This window comes from Buceros rhinoceros, unplaced genomic scaffold (assembly GCF_000710305.1).
Source record: "Buceros rhinoceros silvestris isolate BGI_N320 unplaced genomic scaffold, ASM71030v1 scaffold5872, whole genome shotgun sequence".
Classification (NCBI taxonomy): domain Eukaryota; kingdom Metazoa; phylum Chordata; class Aves; order Bucerotiformes; family Bucerotidae; genus Buceros; species Buceros rhinoceros.
This window is the reverse complement of record NW_010398195.1, coordinates 11,411-24,361: the sequence shown is the minus strand read 5'-3', so window position 1 is coordinate 24,361 and position 12,951 is coordinate 11,411. Positions and strand designations below refer to the sequence as shown.

Genomic DNA, 12,951 nt, shown 5'->3' with positions numbered 1-12,951 from the left:
GTGTTATGTCTTCTGAAAGGCAAAAAATAACTGATGTAAGAAGACTCTCTGTATAGATGTTCATAAATCATACAGGAAATATCTTAGTATTTTGAGATTTTTTCTTAGACTAATTCAACAATTAGAAGAGAATTTCTGAAGGAGTTTCTTACATAAATGAAACTTGATTTTTTTTGTCTGGATTTGTTTGTTGTATCTCGAAGAAAAACCTTTTAGGATCAAAATTTAATGACATTTGAATGAGATACACAATATAGTTTAAATTTTAATTTAAAATGTTAGAGAACACATAAAGGTCAACAACATTTAATTTATACAACAGGAAGAGCAAAAAGTTGGGGGTTTTTTACTGCATCTGGTAAAATTTGACGATAATGTTCCCATATCAAAAAATGACTCTGTTTTCAGGCTCCTTTGTATTTAATATATTTGCCAGGTCTTCCCCAACAAATGCAGCCACGTGATTTATTACTTGGCAGATAATTTTTGCATGTTATCATACAATATGTTAAATTATGTCTTTTCTTCAATGCTGTCTTCAAAAGCATTTTGTCATATATTTGATTTCTGGTGAGAAACAGAATCAAAGTTCCTCCAGGAACTGCTGTATTTTGTTAAATTCAACAGTGTAGCTTGCTTTTAATAGACTGTTACATGAATAAGAAATGCTTCTGTTGCTACTTTAACTGAGTTTTTTTATAAAAGCTAGGTCAGAACTGCAGAATCATTGAGGTTAGACGGGACCTCCTGAGATCATCTAGTTGAACCTCACTGCTAACAGTTCTGGCATTCCAAGATATAAATTTACCACCCCATAGCAAAAATTTTTTTCCAGCACAAAGTGTAAAAAGTAGTTTGTACATTAAGTGTTTGAGGAAGTATTTTGCTTTCTTTGAAGAGAAAATTCACTACTAGAAGCATTCTTCAGTCAGCTGCACTTGTACAGTAACAATTAAGGAAAAGTAGAAAAGACTGCAGTTGTTTCTTTAGGGAGTAATGTTTTTTTCCTCCGAGATCCTTTATCTCTCACTTAAACTTTACTACTTCATTACTATTAAGAATTAGTTACACCTCCTTGTCAGGTCTCACTGATTCTTTCCATCTGCCTGTATTTTCTCTGCATACTCTCAGTTAAATCCAAATATTTCTTTACAATTGCTCCTTTATGTGGTAGTTTTCAAATAACCTTCACTCTGTTTTCCCAATATGGTCTTCATTTTACATAACAATTGAAAAACCTGTCATAAATACTCAAATTTTTCAATTATTTCACGTGAGGTGCTGCTCATGCCAGTTCTAACACTCTGAAAAAGTACATTCTTTTCTTTCATAAAACCTTTTGTGCTTTTTTTATTTAAATAAGCTTCTAGTCTCAGTATCATAATTTACTTCTACATACTTTCTATTTGATACTTTATAGTGATCCTGAATTAAGAATAAGCACTAGTTTGCTAGAATAAGATTTCAATTTTATTTTTTCCTTTGCTTCTAGCTTTTCTAAACGTTTTTCTAAATCTTATTTAATTCTGGGCTTACATAATCACAGATCATGTAGTTAAGAATAAATTATATGTACATACATGGCATTAAGGCAAATTGTGTAGCAAAGGCGGCAAGATTCTAGTTCTACTATGCACTTCTTAAAGGCAGGATCTATGAGATACCGCTGATTTTGGTTGGAGGATAGAGACAAGACAAAGCTAGACTCTTCTCAGATGTGCACAGTGATAACAGGAGGCAACGGACATAAACTGGATTATGGGAAATTCCTATTTGATATAAGTGTGTTTGAGGAGGTTTGTGAGGTTTTGAGGGTTTTTTTTTTTTGGAGGGGGCGAGGTATTTCATTTTTTGTTTGTTTGGTTGATTTTGATTTGTTTTTTTTTTCTTTTACAGTGAGGTAAATACATTGCTGATCTCAATGCTGTCTCTCACAAGATGCTCTCAAAGAAAATGAACTCAAATAGTTATTGTCAGCTGGGCATCTTCCAACTGAATTATTTTAAGTCTTTCACAATTTTATTCCGAATTATTTAAATGTTTAAGCTCACCTTCACACTTGTTAATCTTTGCACAAATGTGGATAGTAGTAAATTCATCACTGCACTGGTGGATGATCTCATAATTGATGAAAATTGTATTTGCCAAGATTTTTTTTTGTTTATTTTGTTTATTAAGACTTTATCACACTGATTGCCCTGCAGGTCCACTCTGACAAATCAAATGAGAAAATTTAAGGAATTGCATTATTCTTAAGGTACTTCTCTTCTAGAAATCTAGTGTCATGTTTTACATCACACTGCATACCTACAAGATGCCAGATTATAATAATGTATACAATTTTAATAGTAAAATGCCGGAAACTGCCATCTCATAAACTCAAAGCAACCTGTGATCCCCAAAAGAAAAGTAAGAAAAGCTTACTAAGAGATACTCTGCAAGAATTTCCCCAATCTTCATAGATACAATTGTGTGATTAATTTCATTCTTGGGGACTGAGGAACCGTTCAAGTATTTTTCGGGGAAGGTAATTTAAAGAATTCTTGGGAATCTTTTGCTCTATGCTACCGACTTCTGCATTTCTAATTGTCTTTCAAATGGGTTTGTCAATAGGGCAATTGATATTTTGGATTTGGTTTTGCTGTCTAATTAGCAAAATCCAGAGGTTTGAAGATGGGTTTTTTCCTTTGAAATTCTTTGATGTAGGGATCTTCCTTCCTATCACATGGACATGAGAGCAGAATGCGTGCACATTTCTCTTAAATTTGGTTTGCATAACAATTTTTTTTGATTGCATGTCATCTCATGCACATCTGTATATTTCTGTAAACACAAGTCTTTGGAAACAACCATTATTTTCATATAGTGAAGTTCCTATTATATTTCTAACTTACCTGATAGGAACATGTGCCCATGCTTTGTGATGGGTAAACATAGTATACATATGATAGAGGATCCAGTGATAGTGGTAAAGGTCACAGTTAAAAGTACATGAATTCAAGCTGCTGCACAGCTTATCTCTCTGAGTTGGTGCTTGCCTTGAGGAGGTGATATGCTTATGCTGCAATAATACAAATAAACCAGCTGATGCACTGATTCTCTTAGAGCTGTTGATTCATTAATGCAAAGAGCAAGGGATGATAATCCTCAAGACAGAGGTTTGTTCCAGTGATTCCTTGCCTTGTACTGTCAGAAAGTGCTAATCTTTTTGATTCAGGTATGGGCTTTCTTCACGGTCTCCCTCAGATGCTCTTTTGATCCCCTGATGGGAAAGTTACTGTATTCCTTATGTCTTTCCCACCCTTGCCTCAACTCCTCCACAGTTTAAGAAAGAATACACCTGTCTGTTACCCGATACCCACTGCCTTGTGAAGTCAGCGTGATTTCAGCATCTTCTAGCCTTCCTCATGTGATGCCCTCAAAGTCCTTCGCTATGAGAATGTTCTAAACTCAGATCATGTATGTCACCTGAGCCTCTATTCCTGTCCACTCATGGTGTACCTACCTGCTCGTTCCAGCAAGGAACCAATGGCTCCTTGCTCACTTCTTCATCTTTCAGTGCAAACGGTCTCTGGCAGCTTTGTATATATCTGGACTTAGAGCACTTCAATCTTCATCCTGCTAAGAAAGAGGTGAATGGCTTTTTGTAACAAACCCCACCTGGAGTCTGTGACTGTGTGACTACACAGATAGTCACTTAAAGAGAAAGAAACTGTTCAATTTTTTAGACATATGTATCCAGGCCTACAATTTGTCCCTCTTTTTTGGAGCCCCTGAAGGCTTTCTCAGGCTTTCCCAGCTATCAAGGAATTGAGTACAGGAGGAACATGTCTTATGCTTATAGGAGGCATAGAAGATAAGGTTTGATTTCATCCATAAAGGTCATGGCAAAGTAAAAATTATTTGGCTTCCTCTGCTTGTGTATGTGAATCTTACGTGAGAATGTACATGCAGCAAAAAATATGAGGTAACAGTTAAATAATCTCTATAGCCTTTGATGGACTCCTTCAAAGGACTCTGATATGAGTCCTGGTACGTTAAACCTATGAGAAACTTTTCCTGTTTAAGGCTAAAATTATGATGTTGCCAACTTCCAAAGGGAGGCAAATAAAGTACTTGGTCATTTTATGTAGGAATAATGTTCCAGACATAATCCTATAATCTTTTCCATCCCAAAGATAGTAGCTTTCTCCTCATTTGCACCAGGGACAGAGTTTGGAACTTCTTCACAGAGGCTGCAAAAGGTATGGAAAAAATGGATAAATACTACTGAAGATTCCTGGTTTGTTTACAGATTTCAGGAGGCCCTGATATATCCATTAGTCAGGTCCAGTGTAGGAATTCCTGGAAACTCTGTGGCTGCGGAGGTGCCAGGATGTACTGAAGCTATTTTGCTGTGGGAACTATAATACATTTACATTTCACTATGTGTTTCAGATATGTGTGCTACAACAAGGTGAATCTAGTAAAGCTTCTTTATATTCTACTCATTCAGCAGGGATAATCTGATATTTTGCACAATTGTCATTCTATACATATGCACATCTCTCTTTGGTTTGGTGGGGGTCTTTTTTCAGTTTTATTTTGCTGTCCTTTTTAGACAGTTATCAAAAAAAAGTTACAAATAGCAGCAACAAAAAACTGGACTACTAATTTGCATTGACATGATGTCATACCAACCAGAAGACCAGATGGACAATTAGCATTGCAGTAATTCTTTTATTTTATGTATATAAATGATGTTGGAAGATAAATGTTATGAAAATGTAAACATGAAAAATGTGTATATATATGAAATACTGATTTCTTTTTGAGGAGACATGTTTTCTCAAATAGATATTTTTTTTCTGGATGAATATTAACTGACGTAAAATAGCCAAGAGCTCATTTGTCTTTTTAGGCGTCAGGTGTCACTTCTCACTTGCACTTATTGATATTCCACCGACCTGAAGCTATAGGAAGGTGAACAAGCAGAATCAGGTTGGGTTTTTGCAGCTTGCTCACTGGAGTCAGCCTGTCCAACAACATCCCAGCCTTGACGAAATGCATAGGTAATTAAAAAAACCCAAACTAACAAGTCTGAGTATCGTTTTCCGATTTATTTGCATTATTTTCTGTATCAAGGAATAACAGAAAACAGGCTCAAAAGAACAGCCCCTTTTAAAATAAAAATACATTTAGAATCACATGCATCTGATTTGAAGAATGAACAAAAATAAGAACTGTAGTTGCCAACATTTTTAACCCACTACAGACTCTTTTCAACAAGATGACATGGACAATTTTAATTTGCTAAATTTTTAACTCATTAAGAAATGCTAATTGATCTTTATTCTGCATTCAGTTCACTTCTCAATTGATTCTCACTTTTTTCTGCCCATTTGCTGTAATTTATGTGCATAAGTGTCTTGTGTGTATGTATGGGTGCTATCTTGGATATATATTGTGTAAGATAATGTCCTGGTTATCCTGATATGCCTCAGCTATTCCCAAAGCAAATACCAAAAAAAGTAAAGAAAAACACTGAATTTGCCTCCAACTGTATGCATTTAAGAAATTAAAAATTTCTTCCTAAGGTGGAGTTTACTGTCAGCTAAGCATCTGGCCAGCATGTAAAAATGCAGTTTTCCATTAGAAATATGATAGGGCAAAAGCTCAATATTGGTGGGGGAAAAAAAAAATCAAAAATCAAACAAAAACAAAGCACAAACAGAAAACAACTTCTAAAAGTTTTAATTTTCTTTTCTTCTTTTCTTAAAAAACCTTCCAGGGGGACTGGATAGCTCAAGGGGTTGGTAATAGGATACAGAGCCTTTCATCTCTAGGTCACCAGTTCGCACCCAGGCCAGGTCAGTAGTGACCAAAAATTGTTACCATTTGATGGGTTTTCAGTGACCTATATGACGTGACTCGTTGGAACAGTTGCTGGAAGCTGTTCACTTCTTATTCAAGACGATGTGGCTGATCTTTTGACAGTCTCAGCAGCAAGGCTGCATTATTTGTTCTTCTAAAGATGTGAGAGGTGCTGATGGCATTTGTAGAAAGCTTTCTTTCTACAACTATTAGCAATTCATGGTCGTTGAAACAATTACTGTAGCTGTTAGCATTCTGCTGCCTGTTCTGGATCTGTGCTGTGGTCCAATGGATCTCAGGGTTGTTAAAAAGGTAATTGCTACAGGCACTCAATTCATTCAAAACAATTCTTTGTGACGGCACAGGTAACTTATTTAAGTTCCAGGACTAAATCCCTGTCTTTCTTTCCTGATATCTTTATTTCCAAGTTTTTCACCAAGATTAAACAGGGGAATTCAGTATAACACATTCAGAACACTTTTATGGGTGAAAGAAAAAAGAAAGAGAAAAAAAAGACAAGCAGTAGCTAGCATAGAATTTCAAAGTAGCAATAGCATAATACAGTGTCATAGATCAGGTCAGACTTGGAATAAATTCCAGAATCATTTTTATGTTGGTCTCAATTCCATCAAGCTAAGTAACAACAGATTGCTTCTCCCCATAGGACAGTAAAAAATATTTCCCTCACTCCTTTGAAAATGGTTACTTATGTTCAGAGTATTACTGGGACCTTGTTAGCCTTTTTAAACAGCTAGCTTACGCATGCATCACCTAGATACTTCACAATTTCTATAACAGAAATCTTAAGAAGCAAGCATGCTTCCTTTAAAGTTATCACCGAAAATAGAATCTGCCAAGAAAAGCTAAATTTTTAAAAATTTATGGTTTTATAAAAGGTAAGGATAATTCAGTTACAGAAAGGTCCCATTTCTGTTGTCTGGAAATGGAGGAGGCCTTTAAAGTGAGAAGAAAATATGCCCTGAAAATAACATTTCTACCTAAGATCTCTGAACAGGTCCTTATTCCTGGCCATAGCGTTTGAGATGAGGAGGGTGCTGAGCGACGAGTAACACAACTACAATACTCCGCTTCCAAAGGCCTTCAAGAGGCTGTGAAATACAGGTAGTAAGACTGAGCAGCTCTGAGCTTGCTCAGAATTATGTTGGTAGTGGGGAAGATCCCTCTATGTTGCAGAAAGCAGGGAACGAAGAGGAACTAAGGCACCTTAACTCATCCCAAGTATCCATGCCAATCCTTTCTCGTCTTACTGCAGGAATTAGACTCCTGAGAATCAGAGCCCTACTATTTATTCAACCTTCTTACAAGGTCCTAAAAGTTTCACAGAGAAAAAAAGTAAAATGTAAAATAAAATGTAACTTGTAAATGAGCTCTGGTATTGGATACTTAATGAGAAATGATTGCTCAGCTACTAGCCAAACAAGTATCACACAATTTTTGATAGCTCTGACAGACACATGTGATTAGTAACTTTATACATCAGAAAAATACACTTTTTATCTATGTAAGTACTTATTGACATCTTGTCTGCAAGGGGCTGAGAAGGCAACTGGCAAAAAGTAATTTAAAATTCAAAATCAAAATCCCTAAATATGTCATTGATATATGTCGTCCTTTAGATAAATTAAGGGTATTACTGACTTAAACTCAATATGTGAAACAATAAGACTGGAGCTTGAAATAAATTATGTTGATTCAAGTAGACATATTGCAAAACTGTCTTGCTTTTCTATACAAAGAAATTAATCTTTGTTATAATCTTGCATGGAACAATAAGGCAATAAAGATTTGTAATTCCTGCATAATCCTTTTAATGTAGAGCTTAGTTTCTAGATTCATGGCATTTGTGTTTTCAGCTTAAATTTCAAAGCTATGTTGATCAAATGTACAGGCTGCCATTTTTCTTTAAACATTTTTAAGCTATAATTTCATGCATTTTTAGAATTTTATTATGTCTGTATTTACAGTTATATTTACCTTTGTCATTTTTATATAGAATGCATAAGTGTCAGGCTTTCTCTTACTACCACCTTTATTTTTCTTTTAATTAATTTAATTTTCTTACTTATTTTCCTTTCATTACACGTACTAAAGTTAAGTATTTAAAAGAACAGTGCAACGCTACAATTACTAATGTACTACCTTAACATTTATAGGATTAGTTTCTCAACAAGCATTTCTTAAGCATTGGTAAAACAGTATATAAAACTTCATTGCTGTAAATATTCTTACATTCTTTTCTTTTTCCCCCTGTATTTGTGTACTAGGTGGTTGTGAATGCCCTTTTAGGAGCAATTCCATCCATCATGAACGTGCTTCTCGTTTGTCTTATATTCTGGCTAATTTTCAGCATCATGGGAGTAAATCTGTTTGCTGGGAAGTTCTACTACTGTGTTAACACCACAACCGATGAAAGGTTTGAAGTCGACCAAATCAACAATTTTAGTCAGTGCGAGGAACTCATAAAAAACAATCAAAGTGCCCGATGGAAAAACGTGAAAGTAAACTTTGATAATGTAGGATTTGGGTATCTATCTTTACTTCAAGTAGTAAGTGATCACTCTTTATATACCTCTTACTGTTTATATGTAATAGTGAAAAACAATTCTAACAGCAAAGACAGAAACCATGTTTAACTGGTTATTTTTTTCTGTGACTGAGTAATTTCACTGCACTGATAACTGATTGTTCTTTTCATAATAAGAAGCAGGTAGAGCCTATTGAGATGAATAAAGAATTTTTAGGACATCTGACAGAATAAGTGCTATTCTTCCTATTTATAAGCCTCTTAGTCCTCCAGCCCCTTCTAGCTTTAAAAGTTTCTAGAAATACTTAGAATGGTATTCAGCTACCTGAATACTTCAAGTTTTACTGTTGCTGAAAATCAGCATAGACAAGTCGTAGTCATAGACAAGAATTCCACCTAGGAAATTCCCTCTCAGTGATGTGGCTGCCGCCAGTGCAGACATATGTGATCTAAGAAGCAATTTCTCATTCAGAAGAGAAATAAAAAAATAAAAATATCATTAAATACCATAATCTATGAAATATCTTTCCTACTATTTCTGTGCATAAGCACCCAGTGGAGTTTATTTAGCAAAAGCTGAGAGAAGAAAAGAAGGAAGAAAATATATGCAGAAAGGTACTATAAGGTTATGCCTTCAGTATCAAAACCTGTCTCCACAACACTAACTTGTATTTTGAAGTAGCTAACAATCTGACCCAGCTTTCATTAAGAAAATGCTGGACTGTAACCTGTGTTTGTGCATTCAGCAACCTCTAGAGTTTTTTGATGTTACTGTCTAATTCTGCAGAATCTTAGTTTTCATGTTTATAGTTTTTTAATAAGCTTCTAGCTTTTATCTTGGCATAACAAATCTCAACGATACAAATCATTAACATGATGTAGTGGTTCTGCACAGGGTACAAAACAATAGTTCTGAGCATTGTGAACTGCCTCTGCCTGCTATCTAATATAGCTATATATAACTGCTACCTAATAGACCATTTCACCTTTTGACTGGTAATTCTTGACATTTTAAATTTCACTATGATTAATTACTTAATTTACTATCACACCAGAAAAGCGTACAGGGGTACAGGTATTAAAGAAATAAACTACTGAATACAATTTTATTTCTATAACAAAACTGGATTGTAACAGCAAATCTTTAAATATTTCTTTTCTCCATGTTATTTTTGAAATCCACTGGCCAAGAATTCCACTTGAGGTTGGGGGGGACAGAAGGCTTTATTACACATGTTCAGAAGAAACAAGACATCAAAAAAATTCTTTCCAAGTGGTTTGCAACTCTTCTTCCAGTATTAACCTAGTCTATACTGTGACAGGAATAACACCATGTAGATTTTTTTCCTGGCTTTGTGGCCACAGTCACTATCCCTTGCAGCTACTTGCAGTCATATATGTTTCAGTGTCCTGGCTATGCATAGCTTATACCATCTTCTTTTTATTGAAAAGCAACAAATATTTCTTGCACGAAGACTTGGATTCTTAAATTATTGGATTGTTCTGGGAGCTAGATTGGAAGAAGTTTGCTGATTGTTCCCATGCTTCCAAAGGAACAATTAATCTAGACCTACCACAAAGGTACCTAGCTCTCATGGGAGAACAACCCAGATGTTTTTGCAGTATATACAATATAGAAATTTTGCACCAATATCAAAGATTGGCCTAATGGATGAAGTTTTTTTTGTGTTTGCGTAGAAAGTCAGTGTCAATGCTACTTATTTTTTCTGTATTACTAAAATGCTTGTAAAAGCTTGGAGAGACTTTTTGTTTGACATATCAGAAAAAAAGTGGAGCATTTCCATCATTGCACAGAACAGACACTTGGTACTGCATGTTTTAGGGTTGGATAAGTAAGCCACTAGTAGTGAATCTGCAGTTATGGAATGATAAGAGCCCTGGGGCAGAGAAAACAAAATATCAGCTTAATTTTCAGTTAAGGCTTTAAAATGTACAGAATCTATGAGTTTTTCACCTTCAAGAACACAAGAAAATCCACAATTCATAGATGTTAGAGATGCTTACGTTACTTAATCAAAGAAGATATTTAAGAGGTGACTTCGCATTTGATATATAAAGTACTTTGTATGAGAATTCTAAAGGATTCTAAAGCCATTGCATTCAGAGTAATCACGAGAAGTGAATAGGCATGTCATAACCCCAGATTTACCTATCTTCCTAATCAGCTTGTAGTAATATTAAAGATGAGTAAATACTAAGATGTTACTCAATTAGATGTACCCATTACTATGCCAGGAAAAAAAGATAAAGATATTGCAACTTGAGTATTAACCCTGAAAGGTATTAATCCCAAAAAATCTGATCGAAAAATCATGGTTGCAAGTGAGTTTGTTTTCTGTGCACCCAATGTGAACACTAATGGCCTTTTTTTAACATCTTAGTGATTAGATTAAAAGTCTACTGAAGTCATTTGGTTCTTGACCTTAACCTCAAGCACAGACTTTTGTTTAGGTCGTGATGGACCTGAGAAAATAAGCTCATTGAAGTCAATGTCATTTTTCTAATGACACACTCAGTGATAAGTATGAATGCATGAGTTACTGATATGAGGTCCCTTTTTCAGGAAGCTAGAAACTAATTACAGAAAGCTGCCTCTTACACTCCAGTATTATTTCCATTCTCCATTCTACTTTATGATTCACGACCTTTGAGCCAGTCAAAGAAGAATGTTGTAAATCCATTCCGTTTTTCTAAGTTATAGTTGACACAGTGTACATCTTTATTTTCTGCATCACTGAGGTTTTCTGTCTGAAGTGAATATTACTGGACATAATACCATTTTCACAAAAAAAAAAAAATCCAATGAAAATAAGTCAAAAGAAGTCCAAACACTGCCACTGAGGACCTTACTAGTCTGAGAAAGATATACACGAGTCCCATGAACAATCTCTGTTTTGAATCATGAAAATCTTTTTCTGGTAGTGTATGGGTCTGTTCATCACAGAAAAACAAACAAACATAAAACCAACGCCAATCAAAAAACCCCAACTTGTTCAAGGGTAATATAGAAAAACACCATAGATATTTCACACAGAAATACTCAAAAGAAGTGGGATAATTTCAGAAAGAAATAGTCTAGGCTCAAAAAAATAGATTGGAAATGTGTGGCAGTGGCTTTTTAAGCAAAAAGTACTCTCTGACAAGTTCTTCTTGAGTTTCCTTGGAGGTGCTGGCTAATGAGTTTCTGGAATGAGGGACCTAAGAAAAGAACATACACTACTTTTTGGTTAGCACATTGTATTTTTTTGCTTTTGGGGGAGTGGTGCGTAAAATCTTTAGTGTTGATAGCAATGATATAATTCTTTCTCCCCAAAAATACAGCCTAACTATGTGCAATTGATATAACCAAGTTTTATAGACTTTGTTGATCAAAGACTACTATCCCAAATTCTTACACAATTTGGAGTGTAAATATTCATGCCATCGGTCATATTAAGTACACATTCTTTCTATAAGAATTCTTTTCTTCTGTGATGCAGAGTAGCTCATGTTGGTCTATGCGGATCTGCAACTTCTTTTTTCATTTCTTGGTCTGAACTTGTTTGAGCACTTCTCTGTCCCTAAAGAAAAGCGTCAAAGCAGAGACACATCTGCTGGAGAAATTCCTTTCACAGTTTTCATGCATCAATGAGTGAAGAGGAACAGGTTGGTGTACACAAAGAGATGTGGCATCTCCCCTGATAATTTTATGGCCTTATGCCTTTTTAACTTGAACCTAGTGTTTGGATTCCCTGGTAAGTAAATCTCCTGGAGGCCTGCTTTTATCCTGCTGGTAAGCGTATATCCTGCGTTGGATATATGCTGGATAAAATGTGGCCAACCAGTGGCTCTCAAAGCACAATGTTCTATTATTTTGCTGTTATTAATATAAATAAGAAAATATATAAGGTAGAGTAAAAAAAATCAGAAGCGGAATTCTAGGTCTATTAAGATTAGTATGTGTTCTTAGTTCCAGCAGGTTAGTATTTTAAAAGCACGATGCTATTGTATCTCCAAAAGGGAATGTGAATCTTCTTGGTCATTATTTCTGGTAAAGAAATGGAGTGGTGCAACTCCAGCATTACTTTTAACCTCATTAGAAATCATTCTTCAGGGAAAAAATTCCACATACTTTTAACAATAGTAAAGTAGATTGGGGAATTTTTGTTTTGGTTTTTCTAACTACATTTGAATGGATTTGAATATATATCTTTCAACTTACCTTTGAAATCAATTAATTACTCCTGATTTAGTGTCAATGAGAATATACGATATTTTTTTATATTTGAATATACAAAAAGGAAACTGTGAATTTGATCTCTTAGTCATATTTCTGTGTTATGTATGCACAAATGCCCATATAAATACCTTGTTTAGGTTAAAGAAAATGTGTTGCAGATAAAGTTAAGCTTAACATAAGCAGGCCTAAGTTTCTACTGAATGCAGTAGAAATAACACTCTTGCAATAAATGTGATGCCTTAACACTGAACATCCAGTTCCATTATGTGCTATTGTTCTGGCAACATATTTAAAAATCACAAGTTCTCCTGCT

General features: G+C 34.9%; 1 protein-coding gene across 1 annotated transcript in view; it reads left to right on the top strand.

The window, feature by feature from the left end:
- LOC104488897 (sodium channel protein type 1 subunit alpha) overlaps window positions 1–12,951 on the top strand; it is a gene marked incomplete at its 5' end in the record, with an annotated part of 47,455 nt that overhangs the window by 26,855 nt on the left and 7,649 nt on the right. The window contains one exon of the mRNA XM_010130992.1: window positions 8,139–8,420. Within this exon, the coding sequence (XP_010129294.1) occupies window positions 8,139–8,420 (282 nt within the window). The remainder of the gene's footprint in view (window positions 1–8,138; window positions 8,421–12,951) is intronic.